The following is a 27,268-nucleotide window of genomic DNA, read 5'->3' as shown; positions in this document are numbered from 1 at the left end:
CTGCCATAGGAGATCACTCAGGTGCCGAGGTTACAGCGCCTGGTTCAATTTTTCCTTCGCAGCCCCTGGGCCTCTAGGGCTTCGATCCCCCTCCGGGCAGCAGGGTGCGCTGTACCGTCTCTCAGGGCCGGCCGGACGGGTGCCGCGCTCTCTCCACTTTCCTTCTCGCTGCACCGCACTTCCAGTGGCTAGCGGAAGCGGGAGCCGGCGGCTGCGGGCACCTGGTCCCACAGCATGGCGGGGGCGGGGCTGGGGGAGGCGCGCGCCGAGAAGGCCGGGGAGTCCCTCGCCTCGGCCCTTTGAGCCCGGACCGGACAGGTGAGGACTTCTCCTTCCTTGTTCCAGCCTCCAAACCCGTCAGGCCCGCCCCGAGGCCTCTTCGAGTTACCGCCATGGGGCTGCCCCCTTCCCGCATGACGCCGAGACCCTGCGGCCCCCGCCTTCCCTCAGAATTCTCTTCCCATTGAGGCCCCGCCCCGGGCTTTTCTTTCCGGGGGCGCCCCGTTGGGCGTGTGTGCCCGCCCCTGGGTATCCCCTTCCCGTTTAGGAAGCCATCAGAAGTAATTGAGGGTTACGTGCACCTGCCTGCCCGGGGAAACAGACCTAGCAGGGAGGAAGGTCTTGCTTAGTACCGCACGAGTTAGTGGTCCAGTACAGTCAGGCTTTCTTCTTTCGTTCTATAGATAACGTACGAACCCATGCAGTGGGGCAGCACTAGTGCTAGGTTCTCTGAAAACTAAGGTGACTGAAGTAGCCGTGGTTACGTCCTGCCTGGAGGGGATAGTTTACGGGGGAGTCGAACATTAAACACCTAACCATGCCGCTGAAAGTACAAATTCAAATTGTGGCAATGGCTATGGAAAAGATGAACAGAAAAAGAAATGATAAAGCAACAAAGATCTCTTTCGGCAAGGGTGGTCAGAGCAGACTTCCTGAAAGAGAGGACACTTGAGCTGCGGCTTGAGAAGTATGGCAAGGGCCAGAGGAAATACATGCTAGGCAGAGCGAACAGCCCCTGTGGATATTTGAGTTGGTAAAGAACGTTCAGGAAAGGAGGCTTTCGATGGGTCAAATGCTGTGATGGGCATACAGGATATAATGTTTGCGTACCGGTCAGGAGTTCACCATCTAGTGCCACAGACATAAGTAAAATGCAGAGATGAAGTTGCAAGCGTGGTAAGTGCTGAGAAGGAGAGGTATGGCTGGTGTATTGGTGTTTTATCTGGTAGGGAAGGTTAAGGAAGACTTCTCTCAGGAAGTGATGATTAGGCTGATAACCTGAAATAGGAGTTAACTCGGCAAAGTGAAGAGAAGAGCTTTTTTTAGATTGAGGTGGAGAGCATGTGCCAAGGTTCAGAGGCAGGAGGTAGGCCACTTTTTGAAGAAATGATTAGAGTAAAATGGGAAAAGATGAGGCTGGAGAGGCAGCACTGAGCCTTTGAGGCATCTGGTTGGCACGGCAAGGATTTTGATCCGTATCATTAAGAGCAATGGAAAGATATTTGTTTTAATCTGTAGGGGAAAGGATGTGATCAAAAAAGCATTTTGAAAAGATTGCTCTGGTAAGTGGATTGGAAGTGGATAGGAGTGGATTTAGGGAGACCACTTAGGAAGCGGTTGCAATAACGTAGACATGAAGTTATAAAATTTTGGGTAAGGGTGCTGGCAGGTCATGATAGAAAGAAGGTGGAGCATTAGAGGACTGTTTAGGGGGTAAAATTTCCAGAGTTTGGTGACTGATCAGGTATGGGGGCTGAGGGAAAGAGGTATCGAGGGAGACTCTCAACTTTCTCGTTCCTTTTAGCAGGTGAATGGCCATGCCATTTACTGGACTAGGGAAATGGGTAGAGGGCTTCTGGGAAAAATATGTTACTCTAACGTTTTTCATAACTCCCACTCTGACTAGAAGGGACTTTCCTGATGTACTTTTTCTATATGGTTTGAGTTTATGAGCGTGTATTTTATAATTGGAATAACAAGTTGAAAAAGACTAAGAATTCCACCATCTCTCTAAAAACCATAATTGTGTGATGTAAAATATGGAGAGGGAGAGAGAGCACACTGAGAGAGCGGTTAGGAAATTAAGTGTGGATTTTCTGTCCAATTTGGAGCTGAAGCCAGCAGGCCTTCACCTCCACCCACCCCACCCCTCTACTGCCTCCACCACAGTACTGGTGGCTTTTCCCTTAAAAAGACAAATTGGAGAATTTAAGATGGAACTGTTCAAAATATATACAAAATTTTTTTAGAATTAAGCATCTGCTTTGCTTAAAATGATCAATGGCTCTACGTCGAACAGCTAGTTTACTTTATCTGATTCCGTTATATGTGGTTAGTCTGCTAGATGGTGTCTGATGCCTACTCCTTCTTCCATTCATGGGCCTTACCTGCCTCTCTCATCCCTTTCTGGTCTCCCTCTCTGACTCCAGCCCTCATCTTAGGTTCGCAGGGTGCTAGTGGCAGAGGTGTCCTGGGCAGGGATTGAGGGAGGCAGTTTTGTACAGTACTTGGTATTTTAAAATGCTTAAACCTTACCAGTATGTTTTTTGGACTGTATCAAAATGGGCACATCAGCTATGTCACTGTTAAAAGGAGTAGCTGTGTGAAACTCAGCATTGTGTTTATTGTTCATAAGTGGAGGATATTGCTCACTGTATCATGCCAGGGTCCTTTGAGAAGACTCATGAGAGAGATTTCTTTTTAAATCCAGTGATGGGTATTGCTGTGCTTCTTCCAAGCAGCTATTAAGTTTTTATCTTCTTGGCAGTGCAAGTTCTGTAACTGACTGTATTTTCCTCTGCCTTGTCTGCTGAGAAAGTCAGAGCCAAATTAGAAGCTTGGCAGTTCTGCAGGTCCTGACGGCATGCATTTTTGTGTACTTCAGACTTCATTTTATTGTCCTACCTTTGTTTTCCCTTCACAATGATTATTCTAATTAAAAAAAATCTGAGTAAGCACAAATATTACTTAAAAAACATATGTAATTTTAAAAGAACAACAGTACAATCAATGCTGATTGAAGGGAAAAAAATATACACTTAAAAGTGCCAATGTGTCCCTAACTCCCATCCCATTTCTTACTTCCTCAGAGGTAACCACTGTTTTGAATTTTATGTTTATGATTCCTTTGCTTTTTGTAATTGTATACCATATATATTTGTATTCTTAAAGTAGAAATTGTTTGAAGCTTATATAAAGGAAATTACATTGTATGTATTCTGTAGCTTGCTTTCTTCATTCAACACTGTGTCTGAGATTCATCTGTGTTGTTATATATAACTGTAGTACATTAATTCATTACTTCATAAGGTTACACTGCTTGGGGAATTGCCTGGCAGTCTAGTGGTTAGGACTCAGCGCTTTCACTGCTGGGGCCCGGGTTCGATCCCTGGGTTCTATCTCTGGTCCGGGAACTAAGATCCTGCAAGCCACGTGGCATGGCCAAAAACCAAACAAACAAAAACATTAAAAAAAAGAAAAGAGATTCCGCTGCATGAATATGCGTGGATGAATTTATCTGGTCTACTGTTGATGGACATTTGGAGTGTTGTCAGTTTTTGCTGTTGCTAACAGTCCTACTAGAGACATCCTTGTATATGTCTCCTGTTACGTATGTGCAGACACTTCTCTACATCAGGATTTCTCCACCTTAGCACTATTGACATTTTGGGCTGGATGTGAGGGACTGTCCTGTTTACTGTAGGATGTTTGGCATCATCCCTGTCTTCTGTTTGATGGGCACCCCAAGCACCCCTTCTTCCCTCCCAAGTTATGACAACCAAAAATATCTTCATATATTACAAAATTGCCCCAGTTGGGAACCAGTGCTCAAGATCAGGGGTTGTCAGACTTTTTCTGCAAAAGACCAGGTAGTAAATATTTCAGGCTTGTGGGCTGTGTGGTCTTTGGTCTTAATAAATGAACTGTGCCTTTGTAGGGCAAAAGCAGCCATAGGCAAGATGTAAATGAGTGCGTGTGACTGTGTTCCAATAAAACTTTATTTATAAAAATAGGCAGGCAGGGCTTCCCTGGTGGCCCAGTGGTTGAGAGTCCGCCTGCCGATGCAGGGCACGTGTGTTCGTGCCCCGGTCCGGGAAGATCCCACATGCCGCGGAGAGGCTGGGCCCGTGAGCCATGGCCGCTGAGCCTGCGCATCCGGAGCCTGTGCTCCGCAACGGGAGAGGCCACAACAGTGAGAGGCCCGCGTACAGCAAAAAAACAAAAAAAAACAAACAAACAAACAAAAAAACGCAGGCAGGCTAGATTGGTCTGAGGCTGGTTGTTTGCAGTCTTTTGCTCTAGTCTAGATCGGTAGGAAATATATTTTATATCCTCACCCAGTGCATGTAACTCACATATGTATTGAAAATATGTGATACAGTTTGGTATTTTCTGTTTTATTCCATTTTTTGAAATGTCAATTAGTATATGCACTAAATTGATTTCAAGCCTCCATCAGTGAATTGTGACTAGCAGTTTGAGAAACTTGATTTGCTCAGTCATAAGGTATGCACATTTTTAACTTGACTAGGTAGTATATATACTTATATAAGGCATTTCAGATCTCTTTTAGGAGACAGCATATAAGCAAATTCCCCATTGTCTATATGTTTTTATTTCTAAAACATAGATTGGATAGAGTCACTCCTCTGCTTAAAACCTGTAATAACTTGCATGACGTGGCATACAAAGGATTTTCCAATCTGGCTCCAATCTACTTTTCTAGGCTTCTCTTATCACTCTGTGTTTCCTGTGTTCTAACCACTTGGTATCGTGTTTCCCAAATGTGCCATGCTACACTCTTTTTAAGTATATTTTTTAAGCTACCTTCTTTCTGAAATGTTCCTCCTTTATTTTGCCTAGTGAGTTCTTTATCCTTTAACACCTTTGTCAAATGTTGTTCCATTCATTCATTTAACATATTTGTTAGCATTTACTGTGCCTCAGGCACTGTCCTAGGTGCTGGAGATTCAGCAAGGAATTAGGCAAGGCCCCTGCTGTCTTGTATGGGGGGAAAAAGATACTAAAAAGGTAAACAAATGGTTTCAGAAGGTGATAAGGGCTGAAGAAAATAAAATAGTAGGTTGATGTGGATGGAAAAAGTCATGACTTTAGGTAAGGTAGTCTGGCAAAAACTCTGAAGAGTTGCTATTTTGGCTGAGATTTGAATGATGAAACAGACAGCTATTTCAGCACTTTAAAAATGTTGCTTTGCTTCTTTTTGGTCTCCATAGTTTCTCATGAGACATCCACAGATAAATGAATTGTTGTTCCCTTATAGGTAATGTGTCATTTACGTGGTTGCTTTCAAGATTTTTACTTTGTGTTTTAGTTTTTCACAATTTGACTATGGTATGCCTGGGCATGGATTTCTTTCTTTTTTTTAAAAAAATAAATTATTTATTATTTATTTTTGGCTGCGTTGGGTCTTCATTGCTGCACATTGGCTTTCACTAGTTGCGGCGAGCAGGGGCTACTCATAATTGCGGTGCACGAGCTTCTCATTGTGGTGGCTTCTCTTGTTGCGGAGTACAGGCTCTAGGTGCGTGGACTTCAGTAGTTGTAGCTTGCGGGCTCTAGAGCGCAGGCTCAGTAGCTGTGGCGCACGGGCTTAGTTGCTCCGTGGCATGTGGGGTCTTCCCGGACCAGGGATCGAACCCGTGTCCCCCGCATTGGCAGGTGGGTTCTTAACCGCTGCACCACCAGGGAAATCCCTGGGCATGGATTTCTTTGGGTTTATCATGTTTGGGGTTCTCTGAACTTCTAATCTCAGGTTTATATATGTGAGGGTTTATTTCTTAAGTCTTAATTCTGTTCATTGGGTATATTTTTCTGTCTTATGCCAGTACCACACTTTTTTGATTACTGTGGCTTGTAACAGTTTTTGAAATCAGGGAGTCTGAGTCTTCTAACGTTGTTCTTTTACAAAATTGTTTTGGCTCTTCACAGTCCCTTGAGATTACATGTAATTTTTAGGATGAATTTTTCTATTTTTGCCAGAAATGATTTTGGGATTTTGATAGGGATTTTGGAATTTTGCATTGAGTTTATAGATTGCTTTGGGTAGTATGGACATCTTAACAGCCCAATAAATATATTTTTTAAATGAATGTACATTGAATGTGGTGTTTACACTGAACAAATTTGATGTAGTTCTAAGGTTTGTTCTGTTGAACATTCCCAATAGCTAAGCATGCTTTGAAGGTATTCCTAGGGAATTAGGTCCTTCCCTCAAACCTGTTTCTAGACTCAAAAATGTCCTGACCACTTTCTAACTATAACTTGGGAAGGAACTTGTTTAGTTCATCCTAGGTCCAGGATATATGGAAGGAAATCTATTTGACTTGTATATACACAGTTGGCCCTTGAGCAACGTAGATTTGAATTGTGCAGGTCCACTTACACATGGATTTTTTTCATCAGTGAATACTGCAGTACTAGACATCCCCGGTTGGTTGAATCCGTGGATGTGGAGGAACCATGGATAGGAAGGAACCATGTATACTGAGCTGACTATAAGTTATACTTGGATATTCAGCTGCAGGGGATTGGTGTGCCTAACCCTTGCGTTGTTCAAAGGTCAAGTGTGTTTATGTTTTGGTAAATTTTGTTTATTTTCTTGACTACTTCTTTACTTTTCCATGCAGAGATGTGATAATGGATCATCATGTTTCCACCATCAAACCTCGAAGAATCCAAAACCAAAATGTCATTCACCGCCTGGAACGCCGGCGGATCAGTTCAGGCAAGGCAGGCACCCACTGGCACCAGGTCCGAGTGTTCCACCAGAATGTCTTCCCCAACTTCACGGTCGTCAATGTTGAAAAGCCGCCTTGTTTCTTGCGTAAATTCTCACCTGATGGACGCTACTTCATTGCTTTCTCTTCAGACCAGACATCTCTCGAAATCTATGAGTACCAGGGCTGCCAGGCAGCTGAGGACCTACTGCAAGGCTATGAGGGGGAGATCCTGTCCAATGGCAATGACCAGCGGTCAGTCAACATCCGTGGCCGGCTCTTCGAACGCTTTTTCGTCCTGCTGCACATTACCAATGTGGCGGCCAATGGCGAGCACCTGAACCGGGAGTGCAGCCTCTTCACTGATGACTGCCGCTGTGTCATCGTGGGCTCAGCTGCCTATCTCCCAGACGAGCCTCACCCTCCTTTTTATGAGGTATATCGGAACAGTGAGTCCGTGACCCCCAACCCCCGGTCCCCCCTGGAGGACTACTCCCTCCATATCATTGACCTTCATACTGGCCGCTTATGTGATACACGTACCTTCAAGTGTGACAAAGTGGTCCTGTCACACAACCAAGGGTTGTACTTGTATAAGAACATCCTGGCCATCTTGTCAGTGCAGCAGCAGACCATCCATGTCTTCCAGGTGACTCCTGAAGGCACGTTCATTGATGTGAGGACCATTGGCCGCTTCTGCTATGAGGATGACCTGCTCACTGTGTCAGCTGTTTTTCCTGAGGTGCAGCGGGACAGTCAGACAGGCATGGCCAATCCTTTCAGGGATCCCTTCATCAACTCCCTGAAACACCGGCTGCTCGTGTACCTTTGGCGCCGGGCAGAGCAGGATGGTAGTGCAATGGCCAAGAGGCGCTTCTTCCAGTATTTTGACCAACTACGGCAGCTGCGCATGTGGAAAATGCAGCTTCTGGATGAAAACCATCTGTTTATCAAGTATACTAGTGAGGATGTCGTAACCCTGCGGGTCACAGATCCATCACAGGTATAAGGTGCTCTCCTGCCCTTTACCCCTCCAGTCTTCTTGGCACAATGGGAAAGTTTCTCTCTCTGCCTATAGCCAGCCTCTCAGAAATAACACATTTTATGTAATCTTGAATTTTTGCTATCTTAGGGCTCAAACTTAAAACAGCTCGATTTTTCTAATCATTTCTCAAAATGATTTTTCTCATTTGGACAAATGGAAGCTATATCGTAAGCCATTGACATGTAGGTAGTCACCTCTGTGATTCTTACCCTAATTCTTCTGCAGAGCATTTTCAGTACCCTTGAGATGGAAGCCCAGATGCTACAGGGTCAAGGTTTGACTCCCTATGGATACTGCCTTGATTTTGTATAAGATTGTGCTTATTGGTCTGTTTAGTTCTGGCAATGAGAATGAACTCACCATACGAAAAAGAAAATCTTCTAAAAACCTAGTCTTTCTTTCCTACTTAAATGATGTCAGTATACTTCCTCACCAAATCTTCTTTAGATTGTAATAGGTAAGTTCATTTGACGGAATTAAGCTTTATGACTGTACGCTGACCTTGCCCATGTGCTGGAACATAGGTTGTGCAGCAGTGAAAAGATCAAAAGGAAGCCAAAATTTTTGATCTACCAAGTGAATCATCAAGACTGCAGGTTCTGAGGGTTTTTCAGTTTGGGTGAAAGATGTTGGTAGGGGAGAGAGGCATTTCACAAATAGGAATAACGTGGTGTTAAGAGCATGGAAACCTCTAAGACTTTTGGGTTGAAATACCATGCTGAAGTTCAGGGTAATTTGGGCATTTCCCTTTGAGAAGCTCCTTACTTTAGTGTTGACCAAGTGAGAGATCTACCTTTCTGTACGTTTGTCCCCCCATTTTCCTATTTCCAGAGTGTCTCCTTAGATACTAGTGTGGAAATTTAGAACAGAACAAACCAGTAAACCATGAAGTCAGCTGAGTCTGGTTTCTCTCATTGACCTGCAGCTGATTCTGCCCGTAACAGAGACTGTATAAGGAATTGTCTCCTAAGACCTTACCAGCCATCCATGGTAAAATGTTTTTTAATATTTTTCTTCTGAATCATACCTTGTGTATTCTAAAAAATAAGGGGGGGAGGGCCTCCCTGGTGGCGCAAGTGGTTGAGAGTCCGCCTGCCGATGCAGGGGATACGGGTTCGTGCCCCGGTCTGGGAGGATCCCATATGCCGCGGAGCGGCTGGGCCCGTGAGCCATGGCCGCTGAGCCTGCGCGTCCGGAGCCTGCGCGTCCGGAGCCTGTGCTCCGCAACGGGGGAGGCCACAACAGTGAGAGGCCCGCATACCGCCAAAAAAAAAAAAAAAAAAAAAAAATAAGGGGGGGAGATCATTTTTTTTCTGAATTCTTTTTCTTCTCTATTAATGATGAAGTCACCCATTGAGCCATCATGGGTGAGCCCATCTAGTTCATGTTATGAGTCATGGGAGGTTGTCCGTGAAGCACTTGACTTCTGTACCCTCCTGTCCTGTATTTCCCAGTCTGGCCTGGTGGGAAGGCTAGTAAATGTTTGTGTAATTCTATATTCACATAATTATGATGGATCCTGGTGAAGCCCTAATATGATCAAAGCGCTGTCCAGGTTTATAGAAAGGACATGAATCAATCTTGTATTTAGGTTTGAGCTATAATTACCTTTTTATTTTGGAGGGAATATGTTGTGTGACTGCTGCATTTGAGATTATCCTTTTTTCCTTTGCTAAAACATGACCTACTTATATCCGGTAGCTACAGTAGGTTGTAGCCAGAAACATTACAACGGCTCTATGCTTTGCTTACAGAATTTGTAACTTTAAACCAATCTCTCTGCCCTAGTTGTCCTCCCCCCTCCTTTCCCAGTTTAATTTGATAGGTTCCAATAAGGTTAATGAGTAAAAAGTGCACCTAAACACAAAGCCTTGCTAATATTATGGGTATTATGCTCAGGTTACTCTCCAGCCTCTTTAATTTACAGCCAAATTTAATTTCCAGATGACCGCAAAAGTCATGTAATATAAGCTTTGGGAAGGACTAATTACTATTAAAACAGGTGGGCCAGATGTCTCCAGAAATTGGTAATGGAGATTTAAATTCAATCATAAGAGGCGGAATACTAATCCTAGTGTTCTGAAAACTTCTAGAGTCCTGTTGGAAGCTTGCAGATTGACTCACACTGCCACATTCACTGTGATAAAAAATAGAGGTACCCGGCACTTCCTTGTTAGGCTGAGCAGAGCACTGGAGGTTTAAAGAAGAGGGCCAGTCGCCCAGGGGCTCATTCAGAGAAAACAGTAACTCTGCCACCTATGGCATTTGAATGGTTTTCAGGTTCCCCCTCTGAAATTAATTGTTATGAATCTCAAGTGTATGTTACAAATGCTCTTGGCTGAAAACATTTATGAAGAAAGAAATGGAAAATGCTTCTCTGATTTTTCGTGTGTTCAGCAGCAGTCCCCTGCTTGGTTACAACTTGCCTAGGTGGACACAGTGTACTTAAGATGTCTTTCTGCATGTTAGAAATATTAAGAGAGAAAAAGAAATGCCCCTGAATTGAACTTTCAACTGTAAGTATACAAGAGAAAATAATTTGCCAACAGGCAGCTCCTGGCTACAAATCACTTTCGCAGCAGGAAGGAAAATTAAATCTGGCATTTAAAAAAAGTGGGTTGGAGAGTAAGTAGGGAATAACACTTGGAAGGCAAAATATTAAATTTTCACACAGCTTGAAATGAAAGATTGAAAACCTTTTTATACATATATGCTGAACAACTCCAGCAGGTAATTCCAGCAGGTACAGTGGGAAATCAGGCAACACTGAGGCCCTTGATTGATCACGTCCACTGAGGCTTCCTCCTTTTCCAAGACCTCTTGGCATCATGTTGCCGCCTGCCGCCATAGTGCCGGAGTGGAGGTGTTTGCCTGTTTTACTTGGGCAACTTGATTTTTCAACCAAAATGATATTTGCTAGGCAAGACATTATACTCAGCTATTACTTAGGTCTGTCTGTTCTTCCGCAGGCATCTTTCTTTGTGGTGTACAATATGGTGACAACAGAGGTGATCGCTGTGTTTGAGAATACATCAGATGAGCTTTTGGAGCTGTTTGAGAACTTCTGTGATCTCTTCCGTAACGCTACCCTGCATAGTGAAGTCCAATTTCCCTGCTCAGCTTCCAGCAACAATTTTGCAAGGCAGATCCAGCGCCGGTAAGCTGTTCCACTAGGCTTAACAAGCTTAATTTTTCTTCAGAAAATTTGTTGGTGTGAAGCCAACAGTCATTTATTTCAAGAAACCTCATATTCTTTTTTTTTTTTTTTTTTTTTTTTTTTTGGTGGTATGCGGGCCTCTCACTGTTGTGGCCTCCCTCGTTGCGGAGCACAGGCTCCGGATGCACAGGCTCCGGATGCGCAGGCCCAGCGGCCATGGCTCACGGGCCCAGCCGCTCCGCGGCATATGGGATCCTCCCAGACCGGGGCACGAACCCGTATCCCCTGCATCGGCAGGCGGACTCTCAACCACTGCGCCACCAGGGAGGCCCAAACCTCATATTCTTTCTGCCCACCCGGCCTTGGATCAGTCTGCTTGTCGTAACCCATTGTGTCATCCTAAACTTCTCTTTTCTCTTTCTTAGCACCTGAGGAATTACTTGTGTGTTGTCCATGATTCCTCCTAGACTGTATGTTAGCTGCAGAAAGAGACTCTGTCTTTGTTTAGTTCATTGCTATATCTTCAGTGGTGCACTGTCAAGCACTTAAATATTTTTTGAATGAATGACTAAGGACATAATTTTATAACTTTTGGTTAAACATGTGTGTTGAACACATGCATTTATCTCTGTTCCATCCCAAAACCCCACTAAAATGACAATAAAGGAAGAAGAGGGACTTCCCCAGTGGTCCAGTGGTAAAGAATCTGCCTTGCAGTTCAGGGGACGCAGGGTCGATCCCTGGTCGGGGAACTAAGATCCCACATGCCACAGGGCAGCTAAGCCCATGTGCCACAACTACTGAGCTCACGCGCCTCAACTAGAGCCCGCGTACTGCAAAACTACGGAGCCCACGCGCTCTGGAACCCATGCGTCACAAGTACAGAGCCTATGTTCCCTGGAGCCTGCGCTGCACAACTAGAGAAGAGAAAACCCGCATGCCACAACTAGAGAGAAGCCTGCGCGCTGCAACTAAAGGTCCCGCACACTTCAACAAAGATCCCATACACTGCAGCTAAGACCCGACACAGCCAAAAGTAAATAAAATAAATAAATAAATAATAAATCTTAAAAAAAAAAAAAAAGAGGTATAAAGCTACAAGAACAAAGAGAATGGGGAGGAGATATCAAGAGAGTTTTAGAAGCTGAAGAGCCAATGGATGAGTGATAGCTAACTTGACATATCTTAGAGGACAAAAACTTAAAAGACCATAGAGCTTAGGGACTTCCCTGGTAGTCCAGTGGGTAAGACTCCATGCTCCCAATGCAGGGGGCCTAGGTTCGATCCCTGGTCGGGGAACTAGATCTTGCATACATGCCACAACTAAAGGTTCGTGTGACACAACTAAGAAGTCCGTGTGCCACAACTAGGAAGCCCTCATGCCACAACTAAGAGTACATTGCTGCAACTAAACAATCCCGCATGCTGCAACTAAGACCTGGAGCAGCCAAAATTAAAAAAAAAAAAAATGCAGAGCTTATCCATCAAGAAATAAGTTGTCTTGCACCAGAGAGCTCTGGAAAAGTTCAAGAAATTGGAGGCCCTACATACCTCTGAAGGATTGGATGACTTTTTTTTTTCTGGCCATGCCACGTGGATTGTGGAATCTTAGTTCCCCGACCAGGGATCAAACCCGTGTCCCCTGCAGTGGAAGCTCAGAGTCCTAACCCACTGGACCACCAGGGAGGTCCCTAGATGACATTCTTAAAAGGAGCAATCAGATGCTCTAGCTCCTTTCCTTAAGCCTACACTGCCAAATGATTGTCTCTTCCCTACCTCATCAAAAGGCTAGAGGTTTATTCTCTGGAGAAATTGCACTGTGCAGGCTCTGGTTTCATGTTCATGAGGCATGGCTGAGAGTAGGGATGAGACATGTCATGCTTAAAACAAGAATTAAGTGAAAATTGACATACTGTTGGGGAAGAGTCCTATCCCTCTTATCAGATATGGCATCCAAGCTTATACTCCCCAGGCAGGAGATTAGAGATAAATTCCCCAGGGAAACTGACCAACCCGAAGAAGAGACACTTGGAGGCCCCTCTTGAAACACCTAGGTCACCCTAAATTGATACCCACCTGTTATGAACCAGAGCTGCTCATAATTATCTGAATACGTTATTGTGAAATGACTAGTTATTTTGGACCAAGGGCTCAATCCTGCTCTAGTCATTCAGTGCCTCGTCACATTCCACATACCTAACTTGCTTCCCCAACCTTAGCTAGTTATGGAAAATATCTGCTTTAGGTTCCAGTATAGATCAGAGCAGAGTGAGTGGATGAATCAGAATAAGCATTACTGCCACTGGGAAAAACAAGCAAAGCAGACACCTAATTCAGTGGCATTGTATTTATACGGAAGGCCAGTACTTGATTAAAAATAGATGGATATTGATTTTCAGACAACTAAACATGCCTTTTTTTCTCTGGTTCACACAAATTTTCTGCCTTACTAGCATCTCTATTCAGTATAGAAGGATTTTTGGAAGCAGAACATGGATCAGATCTTGCTTTTTTCGTTTTGAAATGAATTGTTGTCTTTTAAAATTAAGCAGATTATTATCGACTAGTAACAAAAACGGGGTACACTCAGTTAAAACATCAAAGAAGTCACTAGAAGGTAAGCTCCATGAGGGCAGGGATTTTTGTCTGTTACATACACTGCCATATCCACAGCACCTAGGCCAGTGTCTTTCATGTGGGAGGAGCATGTTAGATATTTGTTGAATGAATAATGTCATCAGGAATTAGAGGAAGCTGTGTTTTCTGAAAATTTATTTCACAAGGTACCTATAATTAAGTGAAATTGTAGGAAGCTCTGGAAGAGAAAATAAAAGGTTAAAGAGAAAGGTGGCATTCTAGCTTTGTGATCTTCCAAATTTTGCTTCATACCAGCAAAGATTTTGAAACTGTAGATACCCTCATGCATCAATTATTAAGTTAATCTTTAAACTTTTTACTGTTAAATTTAAATAGTTTAAAAGGATACAATTTTCAATGTATTAAACATTGACATTTTTTAAAAAAGCATTACAAGATATAATTGGCATATAACATTGTCTAAGTTTAAGGTGTTAACACTTTTAAATATACCCAAGGGAATCTAATACCATAGTAATTTAGTATCCAATATTTCACATAAAAAGTACAGAGTAAGGGACTTCCCTGGTGGTCCAGTGGTTAAGACTCTGTGCTCCCACTGCAAAGGGCGAGGGTTCGATCTCTGGTCAGGGAATTAAGATCCCGCATGCCGCATGACGTGGCCAAAAGAAGAAAAAAAACGTATAGAGCAAGTTATTCCCATACTGTTTGAAATTTTATATTTCTTTTTCTTTTCAAATTCATATGTCTGTTCTATCTCCCGCAGAGAATTGTGTCCTAATAACATTTTATTAATCATGTTATCATACTTTGCTGCATTGAAAATATAGTGTACATATAAATGAAAATTATTTTTTATTTCTTGTGAACATATGGATTTGAATGCTCAATTTTACAGTTTTCAATAAACTTTTGGTAAAAATAAATGAAAATGGATTCTATTTTAGGTTAGAATAAATGTTTAAGAAACAAATGGACATCAGGGATCATGAGTCACTTAAACAAAGCCTTTATCTTAAAAGATAGAGACCAAATAAAACAAACAGTATAAAAAATAAAGAAACAGCATAGTATTCACTGAAATAATTTAAACTATGAAAACAGGAACATTCCTAGAACAGTAATGCTAAGTGAGATGCTTTAGAAATTTAAACTTTGTTAGATATAGTTTAGGAACTCTCCAAGAAAGTAGAATAAAAAGATAAGAGTAGGAAAATGGGAGAGAAGTGATAAAAAGTTAGAGGATTTTCCCAGGAGGTCCAATATCTGGCTAATTTCAGAAGGAGCAGTAGAAAAATGAAGGGGAGGAAATAATGTAAACAGTTTTCTTTTTCCTTTTTTTTTTTAAATCTATATATTTTTATTTTTGGCTGTGTTGGGTCTTCTCTGCTGTGCGTGAGCTTTCTCTAGTTGCAGCGAGTGGTGGCTACTCTTCATTGTGGTGCGAGGGCTTCTCATTGCGGTGGCTTCTCTTGTTGCAGAGCACAGGCTCCAGTCAGGCGGGCTCCGTAATTGTGGCTTGCAGGCTCTAGAGCGCAGGCTCAGTAGCTGTGGCTCATGGGCTTAGTTGGTCCGCGGCATGTGGGATCTTCCCGGACCAGGGATTGAACCCATGTCCCCTGCATTGGCAGGCAGATTCTTAACCACTGCGCCACCAGGGAAGACCCTAAACAGTTTTCTAGTACTGAAAAATATACATTTCCATGGATGCTCCCTGGTGGCCTAGTGGTTAGGATTCTGGGCTTTCACTGCCGTGGCCCAGGTTCAATCCCTAGTTGGAGAACTGAGGTCCCGCAAGACGTGCGAATACACACACACACACACTCACTCTCTCTCTGTCTCTCTGTCTCTGTCTCTTCCAGATTGGCAAGGAACATCCAGTGGTGTGCTGGAGCTGGCTCATTCTGCCTTGTGAGAGCCAACTATTAAACTTTCAGGAGTTTCTGCAAGCTGTTAAACACAGCCATTATTAAAAATTAATTATTTTCGGGCTTCCCTGGTGGCGCAGTGGTTGAGAGTCCACCCTGCCAATGCAGGGGACACGGGTTCGTGCCCCGGTCCGGGAGGATCCCACATGCCGCAGAGTGGCTAGGCTCGTGAGCCATGGCCACTGAGGCTGCGCGTCTGGAGCCTGTGCTCCGCAACGGGAAAGGCCACAACAGTGAGAGGCCCACGTACCACACACACACAAAAATAATAATAATTATTATTTTCTAATTATTAATTCATAATTATTTTACTGTCGTACTCTTGAGGTTATTTGTATCTATTTTATCTGGTAAAAATATTATATAGTGATGTGCTACTGCTCATCTCTTGACAACTCTGCATTCAGTGATGTCACTTTGGTACCTTGACATTGACCACAGCAGGAGGATTTACACCAAAGAAATCGGCAGGCGCTGCAAATCATGGCTTTTTTCCCCTCAGAGAAATAATTATTAAACTTATTAGCACATCACGGCTCCATCAGGTAACCAGTACAGTCAATAAATAAAAAAACCCATACTGAGGCATATCATCATGAAATTTTAGAACACTGAGGATAAAGAGAAAATTGTAAAAACTTCCAGAAAGAACACATACATTTTATATATAAAAAATTAAGTCATTAATGTTATCAGTCTTAATAATAATACTGAAAGCTTGAAGCCAATACAATTATATATCCTCAGAATTCTGTGAAAAAAATGATTTCCAAACTACAATTCTACATCCAAATAATAGGGTGTAACAGAGACATTTTCAGACACGTAAGGTCTTAAAAAATTACCTTGCATGTTCCTTTTCTATGGAAGCCTCTGGAATATGTATTTTTCCCAGTAAACCACGAAAGAATGGTACAGGGAATAGAGTCTTAACAGTGGAGAGAAGCACAGAGAATTCTGAGGATGATGGTAAAGGGAAGTTCCAGGATGACAGGCCACCAGTTGGACTAGGTGGAAGCAGGAGCGGGGAGGTTTCCAAGAGGGATGTATCCAATAAAATGTTAAAATTATTAGAATATCTGATGGGTTTGAGGGTATTAGGAGGAGATTGTCAGTTCTTTTCTAGTGGGGTTGTTAGCATAGGCCTCACCGACAGGGTGATATTTGAGTAAAACTTTTGAAGGAGGTCAGGGAGCAAGCCATGTGGATATCGGGGAAGAATATACCAAGCAAAGGGAATATTAAATCTAAAGGTCCAGAGGTGGATCTCATGCGTTTGAGGAACACCAGGGAGATCAGGGTGGCCGGGCTGGAGTAAGCAAGAGGCAGAGTAGTTAGAGATGTGGTCTGAGACAGGACCAGACACATAAGGCCATTCTAAGGCTTTGGCTTTAAGTGTAGGTGAGATTTTGTAGTGTTTGAGCAGAAGAGTGATGTGGTCTCACATGTGTTTTAACAGGATCACTCTGGCTGCTGTTTTAAGAATAGACCATAGGGGGATAGGGTAGAAGTTAGTAGACCATTGCAATGATCCAGTAAATAAAATTGCTACCTTTTGTTTCCTGACGCTAGGATTTAAGTTCTTTTGTGCTCATTTATAGTATCCTAAGCACCTAGAAAAGTGCCTTGCCCATTCTAGGCTATCAGTAATAATTTGTTGGTTGAATAATGGTGTCTTGGATCAGGGTGATAACATTGGGGGTGGTAAGTAATTGTATTCTCAATGTATTTTGAAGATAGAGCCCAAAAGATTAGCGAAGGGTGGGATATGGGCTGTGAAAGAGCAAAGTCAAAGATGATTCTAACATTTTTGTCCCAGTCAACTTGTTAAGAGAGTGTTACCATTAAACTCTGATGGTGAAGCTTGTGGGTGGAGCAGGTTTAGGGGAGAAGATCAGAAGATCTGTAAGTGGAGAGGTCTAGTAGTTTCTCCAAGGAAGGAGTGTCAGATCCTCCTGACAGCTCAAGTACAGTAAGGACTGATAATCAGCGATTAGAGTCATCAACATGGAGATCACTGGAGACATTGATGAGAGTCATTTCAGTGAGATGGTGGGCATGAAAGCCTCTTTGGGTTGGGTTTAAGAAAGAATGGGAGGATAAGAGACAGTAGGAAAAAGTGCTTTGAGGAGTTTTACTGTAAAGGAGAGCTGAAAAATGGTGCGTTAGCTGGAGGGGCAAGTGGTGTTAAGTTTCTGCTTTTATTGATATTTTTTAAATGGGAGGGGAAAACGGCATGTTTGTTTGCAGATGGGACTGATCTGTACATAGGAGGAAACTGATAGGTTAGGAAAAGTTGGGGTGGGGGCAGAATTGGTTAAGTATATGAGGTCAGAGGATAGAACCTAGTGCCCAAGTGGATGGATTAGCCTTCTAGGGCAGCACATACAGTTAAATAGGTACAGATGTGCTGATGGGAGCTTTAAAAAGTTTTCTCATTTCTTCTATTTGTCAGTTACAAAGAAGGCAGTGACATTACGTGAGGATGAACATGCAGGAGGGGGATGAAATAGTCGTCTAAGAGAGTAGGAGACTCGCTGGACTATGGGAATGCAGCATGAGTGTCCTGCAGCATTAAGGGCCCACGTGAGTTCATGGATATAAATTTTGTGATTTTAATGATTGTGAAATTTAAGCTGGCTGAGGAAGGAAAAGAGGTCATGATGAAGGCGTAGGATGGCAGAAAAGTTGGTAGAGTCAATGGAATTTAGGTCCCATTGGGGCTGAAGGATGTTGAAGCTGGGATGAGTAGAGGGAGTCAGCTGGAAAAGTAGGAGAGAAGATAGTTGGAGTCTGTGGTGCTGCACCCTGTTACAGGGGGGTGCAGTCATTGGTAAGAATGAGATTGAGGATATAACCGTTGGAATGAGTGGCTGAGGCAGAAAGGAAGTCCAGGAACTAGGAAGCCGTGGTGTTGGAAGGATCATCTCTGAGAATTTTGAAATCATGAATTAAGAGAGGCGTAGTTGAACAGAGTGACAGTGAGCTAGGAGTTAATCAGGTGAAGACATCAGAGGGATGACTGCTTCATCTTTTTTTTTTTTTTTTTTTTTTTGCGGTACACGGGCCTCTCACTGTTGTGGCCTCTCCCGTTGCGGAGCACAGGGTCCGGACGCGCAGGCCCAGCGGCCATGGCTCACAGGCCCAGCCGTTCCACGGCATGTGGGATCTTCCCAGACCGGGGCAAGAACCCGTGTCCCCTGCATCGGCAGGCGGACTCTCAACCACTGCGCCACCAGGGAAGCCCACTGCTTCATCTTTTAGTCGTTGGGGAGCCTGGAGAGTAGAGGTGGTGGGTGCTGCCGGGGAATAGGAGCTGCTTCAGCCCATGGATTGTCACGGAGGCTTTGATTTGTGGTCATCATGAAGGTGTGGGCCAGCCCCATCATTCGAAGCCACCTTTTGAAGCCAGTGAGTCAGGCAGGGTTGGCGTACTAGGTCTTCACTGACAAAGGGCTGAAAACCAAAGGGCCCAGGATCTTTGATATCAGCTCAAATGAAAGGGAAAGAAATAAGTTCTGTGTGGCCCAGGGTTTAATTTTATGATTTACACTGAGGCTGTGAAAATTACTGTCAAGAGAAATAATGGAAGAGCAGTGTTGACACTAGGCTTTCTTTTGGGGGAACTGAGAAGTGTTAATGTCCATCTAGCACTGCAGGCTAGCAGTGAAAACAAAAATCAAAACCCATCTAATCAATCTTTCTGGTCTCATCAAAGTTACTAACATTCAAGTTTGTTTGTTTGTTTGTTTGTTTGTTTATCTATTGCTGCATTGGGTCTTCGTTGCTGCGTGTGGGCTTTCTATAGTTGCAGCGAACAGGGGCTACTCTTCGTTGCAGTGCATGGGCTTCTCATTGCAGTGGCTTCTCTTGTTGTGGAACATGGGCTCTAGGCACGCGGGCTTCAGTAGTTGTGGCATGTGGGTTCAGTAGTTGTGGCTCCTGGGCTCTAGAGCGCAGGCTCAGTACCTGTGGCGCATAGGCTTAGTTGCTCTGCGGCATGTGGGATCTTCCTGGACCAGGGCTCGAAACCGTGTCCCCTGAATTGGCAGGCAGATTCTTAACCACTGCGCCACCAGGGAAGTCCTGAACATTCAAGTTTTTTATTCCATTCGTTTCAGGGATGAGATGTTATATCGTATTTTCTCCCCTGGACTAAAAAAATTATTTTCCCCTTGATTGTTAAACTATATGATATGCTTCAATATAGAGAATTTTAAAAATCAAGCTGATAAACAGTTGACATATTTTCTAAGAAACTATAGGAAAGTGAAAAAGAAGGTTAAAAAAATCTAAAATGTCATTACGCAAACACAACTATTACCATTTTGATGTATTTCCACCAGTTTTTTTTTTAAGGCATAAATTTGTGTGTGTGTTTTTGATCGTACTATATATGCAGATTGTAGCCTACTTCTTTTACTTACCATTATCATAAACATTTCCTCTTTTACCATATAATCTTTGAAAATTATGGTTTTCTATTAGGCTTTTAATTTTTCTCTCAATTTTTCATTGTCATAAACAGTGCTATATTGAACGTGCACAGGGATTTTTCTTCCTTAGGGCAAATTTCCAGAAGAATAGAAATACTTGGTCAAAGGGTATTAACTTTAGTATTCATTATAATTGTGAGAAATAACTGCTCTATTGTTATTATTAATGATAAGTCAGATAGGTGATTCTGTATCCATGTTACTGTTCTTCTAGATACTGGTGTTTTGGCAGAAGTATAAGTAGCTAGCTCCCAAAATTTATTTAAACAAAGAATGAGTAATTTGTCAAAAGGTTTGATGTAAGTTGGCTTATAACTGATCCCAAGAAGAGTCAGAGGCTGTGTCTGTTCAGGATTCTCTGCTCTGTGTAACTCCTTTTTAATGCAATCTAAGGCTGCTATTTGGGGGAAATAAGTTTGAGTAGAAATATTTGTCATAGATAAGTCATACTGTTTTTAACTTTTGTAGAATATTTGCTGACTTTTCTAAAGTAACTTAATGTTCCCAATTTCTCATTCTGTTTTTGCTTTTTGAGAATATTTGTAGCTAGGCAGATTTGTGATGTGTCAGAATTCAATATCTAGATTCTGTTTTCAGAATGAGTTGTTTTTAGACATATGTTTGTCAGTTTAAAACCCAGTGCAGTTTGTGTGCCGCTAACACAGCCTTCCTCACTGGTGCTTTATTTTAGGTTTAAAGACACTATTGTAAATGCCAAGTATGGAGGGCACACGGAGGCAGTACGCCGGCTGCTGGGTCAGCTCCCCATCAGCGCCCAGTCTTACAGTGGTAGCCCCTACCTTGATTTGTCTCTCTTCAGCTACGATGACAAGTGGGTGTCAGTCATGGAGCGGCCCAAGACTTGTGGAGATCACCCTATCAGGTACACCATCCCTGCTTCAGCTGCACACTGCTTGAGGAGGTGGCCTGCTTTCTCTTTCTCTTCTTCTTAAGCATCATTTCACTGTGACTCTGTCCACTTGTACTCATGGGTTGAATTCAGAGGGTAGGCTATTTCTATAATGTGGTGGGTACTTTGATCATTCAGGCACTAATCTCATAAATTAATTAGTTCTGCTCTTTGCTTCTCATCAAAACATCAAATTCAGATAAGTGTTGTTCCCTTTTCAGGGTATCCAGAGAAGGAAACCATACTTTTCAATTTAATAATCTAATACCATTTCTTAAAAGTGTTTATAATTGAGACTTAAATTTTATCCAGCTCACATTATTTTATCCTCTCATGTTACCTAATAGAAACGATAGCAGAGACAGTTTGGGGAACAGGCAGGTTTTGGAGAAACTCATGCTTCCTCACTTGGAAGAATTTTGGAATGCAGATCACTGTATTATTGCTAGAACCTTGAAACTAACCTCCTGTAAGCAATGGCTTCCTCACGTATGTCCAGTTCACAGACCCGCTTGTCTGTGCCGGGAGCTTGGGTGGTTCTGTGTGCTGTAATAGGTACTAGGGAGAGGAACTGGCGCCACTGCCACTAGTGGGGTTGTTTCAAGGGAGGTGTGTTCCTGGAGCCCTGAGCTGGATTGTGGAGGGTCTTTTTCACATAGGAATAGTGGTAGACAGTATTGCATAATCCAGCTTCATTGTGTATTAAATAGGCTTGTGTAACATACTCTGAACACTTAATCACCATTTGTAATATTTCCTTTGAGAAATTGCAGTCAGGTTCCAAAAGCCAGTTAAAATTTTTTTTATTATGGAAAATTTTAAACATATTAAAGTAGAGGAGTATAATGAACCTCCCTGTACCCATCACCATGCTTCAGCAGTTATCACTTCATGGTCAATGTTGCTTCATCTCTTTCCACCACCACTCCTCCCCTCCCAACTGCCACCCTGGACCATCACATCCCAGATGTCATAGCATTTCACTTGTAAATATTTCAGTATGAATTTCTAAAAGGTAAGGACTTAAAAACATGCAACCTTAATACCATTATTCCATCTTACGAAAATTAACAAAAATATATTAAGATCACCGATATCTGGTGAGTTTTCACATTTCCCTATTGTCTTGTGCATAGTCTTTTTACAGTTTGTTCCGGTCAGGATCCTAACAAGGTGTATATGTTGTATTTGGTTGCTATCCTCTCAAGTCTTTTTTATTCTATGGGCTCTGCTTCCCTCTTACTTTCTTTGCAGTTAAATTGTTGAAGAAACCAGGTTGTTCGTCTGGTAGCATTCACCACATTCTAGATTTTGCTCATTGCATCCCTGGCGTATTTACTGCCTTTCTCATTCCCCCATATTTCCTGTAGACTGGTAGTTAGATTTAGGAGCTCAAACAACTCACTTTAAATTATAAGCCCTTTGTGTGCTGGGGACTATGTGGGTAAGGTGAATGTGTTTTTCACACATAAAAGCAGATAATTGGCCTCATTTGATATTGTCACAAAGCACGAGATACATTTATTTCTTTTTTACTTCCCTGCCTTTCTGATTTGAAAAGATTAAACAAATCTGGAAATGCCATTGACCCTGACTTAAAAGATTTTTCTTGTAATTCTTTATTTTTAATTTAAAATGAGAAATGTAAGGATATAAAAGTCATTTGAAGAGGTAATGGCATTACCCTAACACTTATTGTATATTCCATTCTAGTCTTTGCCAGTATGCATGTTTACATTTACACAGTTGTAATCATGGTTGGCATAATACTTTGTAGCCTGCTTTTATTTACACTTGATCTTAGCCAAAAGGCCGAGAAGCGATGCCTGCTTTTATTTAATAAACATTTTCCCATATTGTTACATAGTCCTCACAGTTACAGTCCTAATGGTGGCATGTTATTCCATCAAGTAGGTGTACCATAATTGATTTATTTATTACCCTATTATTGAGCATTATTCTCTCTGCATTTTTACATTAGAGCTAATGCTGTAGTAGGCATCTTTATTCATGTCACTATTTACTGCATTTAAATTAAATTCTGAGGATATAAGTTCTTAGAAATGGGATTGTCAAGGGGTATGAATATCTTTATGTCTAGTATATATTTGCTTCCCAAAAGGGAAATTATAGAGCTCTTTATTTCAGAGCTCTTTATTTTCTAGAACTTCCCCCAATTCAGCCCCAACCCTGCTGATCATCTCTAGTTCCCAAGTTCACAGGGCACTTACTTTGCATGTGGGAAAAAGGCATTTAAGTATTGGGATGGATGGAAGCATCTTTATTCTTACTGTGTTAGATGAAAAAGTAAAAACTACTTAGTATTTTGTATTTGTGTGTGAAAAAGAAGAACCTTCTAAAGGAATTTATTCTTAAAAGTGAAAAACTCAAATATAGGCCTAGATCTGCACTGTTCTATAGTAGCTACTAGCCTCATGTAGCTGTTGAGCACTGACGTCACTAACATGTGACTAGTCCAAGTTGAGATGTGCTCAAGTGTCAACACACATCAGATTTCAAAGGCTTAGTACAAAAAAAAATTTTTTTAGTATCTTTTATATTGATTATAGGTTGAAATGATAATATTTTAGATACCAATATTGGGTTAAATAAAATATTATTAAAATTGATTTCACCTTTCACCTTTTACTTTGTTTAATGTGGCTACCTGAAAATTTAAAATAACGTACGTGGCTCACATTTCATTTCCAGTCCTGGCCTAGGCAATCTTGGGCAGGTAGCTACTGGAAAAGGGGAGGCTGTAGTTAAGGCTGTAACTAAGGGTCATCTTGGGAAAGAGAAATGACCCAGTGACTCAGGACAGCATAGGGAAGTTCATAATCAACCTGCCCGTAAAATGAGCTGATCAGACAAAGGTGATTTTGCAGTTCCAATAACCTGGGGCTGCTGTTAGAGGAGATGTCATCAGTGAGGTTAAATAACGAGTTGGCACATTTTCCTGATGTTCAGGTTTCAAGACGGTGGTCAGTATCTGTCCCATGCTCTCCTTCTCTCTTGTTCTGTTTAGGTTCTATGCCCGGGACTCTGGTCTGCTCAAGTTTGAGATTCAGGCAGGCTTACTGGGCCGCCCCATCAACCACACGGTGCGACGCCTTGTTGCCTTCACCTTCCACCCTTTTGAGCCTTTTGCTATCTCTGTGCAGAGGACTAACGCTGAGTATGTTGTCAACTTCCATATGCGACACTGCTGCACGTAGGTGCCTCACCAGAGCGGGTCATCTGGTCTTCCAAGACTCTGCCCCCTTCATATCTCAGTGGACTGTAAAGCAGAAGCTCCTGACTCTCAGCCTTGTCGGTTCCAGACTGTATACCTCAGATGGGGAGAGCCATGTGGCTCAGCCTGACGGAATTTTTTTGTCGTACACAGTACAACTACCGATCGACTTAAAGTCCTCTTGCCTTTTCCCTGTGGGAATGCCCAGCATTAATTAAGTCCATTTAAGTTTTGTTTTATTTTGCATTTTATTGCTATGAAGATGAGAGCATTACACCTCTGCCTCCTTCATGTCACTTCTTTGGCATTATGGTATACAGCCTGAAGCAGGTGAATCTTGTTTACTCATGAGAGGTGTATACATCTTTCCACTTAGCCAATAACAGGGCTGTCTTTATAAGAAAAAAAAAATAAAGCCTTGGTATTTTCGTACTTAAATATATCCTGTTTAATGACTGCCTTATGTTCTGATCTCACCAAATGTTTTCCAAATACATCAGTTCCAGGAAGGACTGTGAAAGGGACTGGAGGCCATAGATCCAGCAGCTGCTCTTGGGAGGACTAAATGGTGTGTGCCAGCGTGGAAGACAGCTATCTGCCGGGATTGTTTCCTTCCCTCGGGTGTTCTCCTGGTAATTGTTACAGCTGGAGGAACTGGGCATAATTGCACATCCTCGTGTGGAAGCACGCTCCCATCTGCACCATCTGCGTGGTGCAGGTGGAAGAGTGAGCAGTTCTCACTGCCACAGCAGAAACAAACACTGTGCAGCACTTACTGTAATTTGGGTAGTGGGAGCTGGTAAGCTCCAGGTGTCCCTAAAGAGATCAGACAGGTTGTTCCTGGATGGCTGAGCCATCACTGCTCTCCTACAAATACCTGCCAGCCACCAGTCAGCATCCTTCTGTCACTTTCTCAGCTAGCGTCCTCCACAGGGCTTGTCAGGATGTTTATGTTTCATCTTCATACTGTGCCCACCATTTATGTAGTAAGCTTGTTTAGTAGCCTCTGACTTTGAAGGTAGCTTTGAAATGTTGGGTTTCAGAGCAGGCTGGGAAAGGAGCCATGGATGCAGACAGCTGGATCCTATATCCCTCTGCCGTCTAGGTACTGACTTCCCTTGGGAACATAATAAATGTGATATGAGATGCTGAGCCCCACCAAAAACAGTTCAGCTTATTTCATCATCTTCAACTTCGAACAGCTAAATTAATTCTCATTCAGCATTCAACATAAGATTTGAGCACCTACTGTGTGTCAGGTAGAGGCTATGCCAAGATGTTGAGGGTGAGGAGAGAAATAGGCAAATAGAATTAGAATGCAAAATGGTAAAAGCCCCAGTAGTGTATATCTGGGAACCGTGGAGGGGGCTGAACGAGGGGCAGAGAAGGAAGGCTATACTGGGGAAGGGACACTGAAACTGGGTAAATGGGAATCTGTCATGTGAACCAGGGCAGAGGACATTTCAAGGAGAGATCCAGCATGTGCAATGGCATGGAAGCATCAGTAGGGCTGTCACGGTTGTGAAACGGTGAATAATCTAATGGCTACAGCACAAGAAGCATGGGGGGCCCAGGACAACAGGACTGAGTCACGAAGAGAAGCCTTGTGCACGGTGCTAGGGTGTTATGCAGTGGAAGGCGTAGTATGAATTTCACAAAGATAATTTTCAGCGGTCTGGAAGGTGGTTTGGAGGGAGTAGAGATAGGCCAGACAAGTCAGTGGTAATCCAAAGGGAGAGCTTGAACACTATCACTGGCCATCTGGATGGATGAAATACTGAAGCATTCTCCCAGATTCTGTGTAGGTCATGAGGAAATCAGGGTCCCAAAGCTGTCACGTGTTTGTGGAGCTGAGTGAACCTTTCTTGGTAGAAGCCCTTTACCTGTAGCTTTTTCTTTGTACCAGGTTGCGTGATTGTACCTGAAGACTTGGCAGAGCAGAAAGCACAGAGTGTAGAGTTACTCGGGCCTCACTGTGAATCCTGGCTCTTCTGCTCATTAGCTGTGTGACCAGTGGGCCAATTTCCTAGCCTTTCTGAGGCTTAATTTACACTTCCCTCCACCTTAGTCATGCGTTCCCTTGGTCATATCTTAGATCTTTTCATCACCTCTAACTGCTGAGTAATCCTCATATACTTTTCTTGTCTAATTTCCCACTCCCTGAAATTGCTGTTTTCATTTTTTCATTTCACATCTTCATTTCTCTTTAAAGCCCCTCCTCTGATTTCTCACCGATCATCTTGCCACCTACTTCATGGCAGAAATAGAAAGGATCAGGTGGGGATTCCTTATCTTTCCTTTACCATGTCAACCATGTGACTTGCCTCTATGCCCATTCTCTGCCTTTCCTCCTGAATGAAATAGCCCTGCTACTATAAAAGGCCAACCCCCTCCACCTCTTCACTGAATCCTGTCTCCTTTTGACTTCTCAAGGTCTTTGCTTTTGCAATTATTTTCTCTCTCCTCCATCTTTCTCTTGTTAGGTCATTTCCATTAACATAAAGATATGTTCGAGGATCTTTCTTCTTTAAAAACCCCTGCTTTGGCCCCATTTCCCCCTTTAGTTACTGCTCATTTCTCTGGGACCTTCACAGAAGAACTTCTCAAAAGAGTTGTACATGTTTTCACTTCCCTACTTTTTTCCTCAACCCACTCTGATAGATTTCTGTCCCCATCACTCCACTGAAGCTGCACTTGTCTGAGTCACCAGTGATTCGATGTTGTTAATATAGTGCTCACCTCTTGTTCCTCTCTTAGGAAGCCTCCCGACATTAGGCATAATTGATTTCTCTGTATATCAAGAAACACTTGGTTTCTAGGATAGTATGTATTTTTGGTTTTCTTCCTGCCTTACTAATTGTTGCTTCTTTTTTTTTTAATTGTTTAATTTTTATTTATTTTTGGTTGCATTGGATCTTTGTTGCTACGTGTGGGCTTTCTCTAGTTGGCGGTGAGCAGGGGCTACTCTTTGTTGTGGTGTGGCAGGTTTCTCATTGTGGTGGTTTCTCTCGTTGCAGAGCATGGGCTCTAGGCACGTGGGCTTCAGTAGTTGTGGCTTGCGGGCTCAGTAGTTGTGGTGCACGGGCTTAGTTGCTCCGCGGCATGTGGGATCTTCCCAGACCAGGGCTCAAACCCGTGTCCCTTGCACTGGCAGGCGGATTC

At 42.8% G+C, this 27,268-nt stretch overlaps 1 protein-coding gene across 1 annotated transcript; it reads left to right on the top strand.

Annotated features, from left to right (window-relative positions):
- The first annotated feature begins 236 nt into the window (after positions 1 to 236).
- DET1 (DET1 partner of COP1 E3 ubiquitin ligase) lies at positions 237 to 24,531 on the top strand. Its single transcript, XM_060097346.1, is given in 7 exon segments — positions 237 to 318; positions 6,648 to 7,740; positions 8,708 to 8,720; positions 8,723 to 8,772; positions 10,752 to 10,939; positions 20,653 to 20,844; positions 23,900 to 24,531. Coding segments are annotated over 6 exon segments (1,716 nt in total). The 5' UTR covers positions 237 to 318; positions 6,648 to 6,657; the 3' UTR covers positions 24,090 to 24,531.
- Positions 24,532 to 27,268: the final 2,737 nt, after the last annotated feature.

This window comes from Mesoplodon densirostris, chromosome 4 (assembly GCF_025265405.1).
Source record: "Mesoplodon densirostris isolate mMesDen1 chromosome 4, mMesDen1 primary haplotype, whole genome shotgun sequence".
NCBI lineage: Eukaryota > Metazoa > Chordata > Mammalia > Artiodactyla > Ziphiidae > Mesoplodon > Mesoplodon densirostris.
The sequence above is the reverse complement of the archived record's forward strand: the minus strand, read 5'-3'. Positions and strand labels throughout refer to the sequence as shown.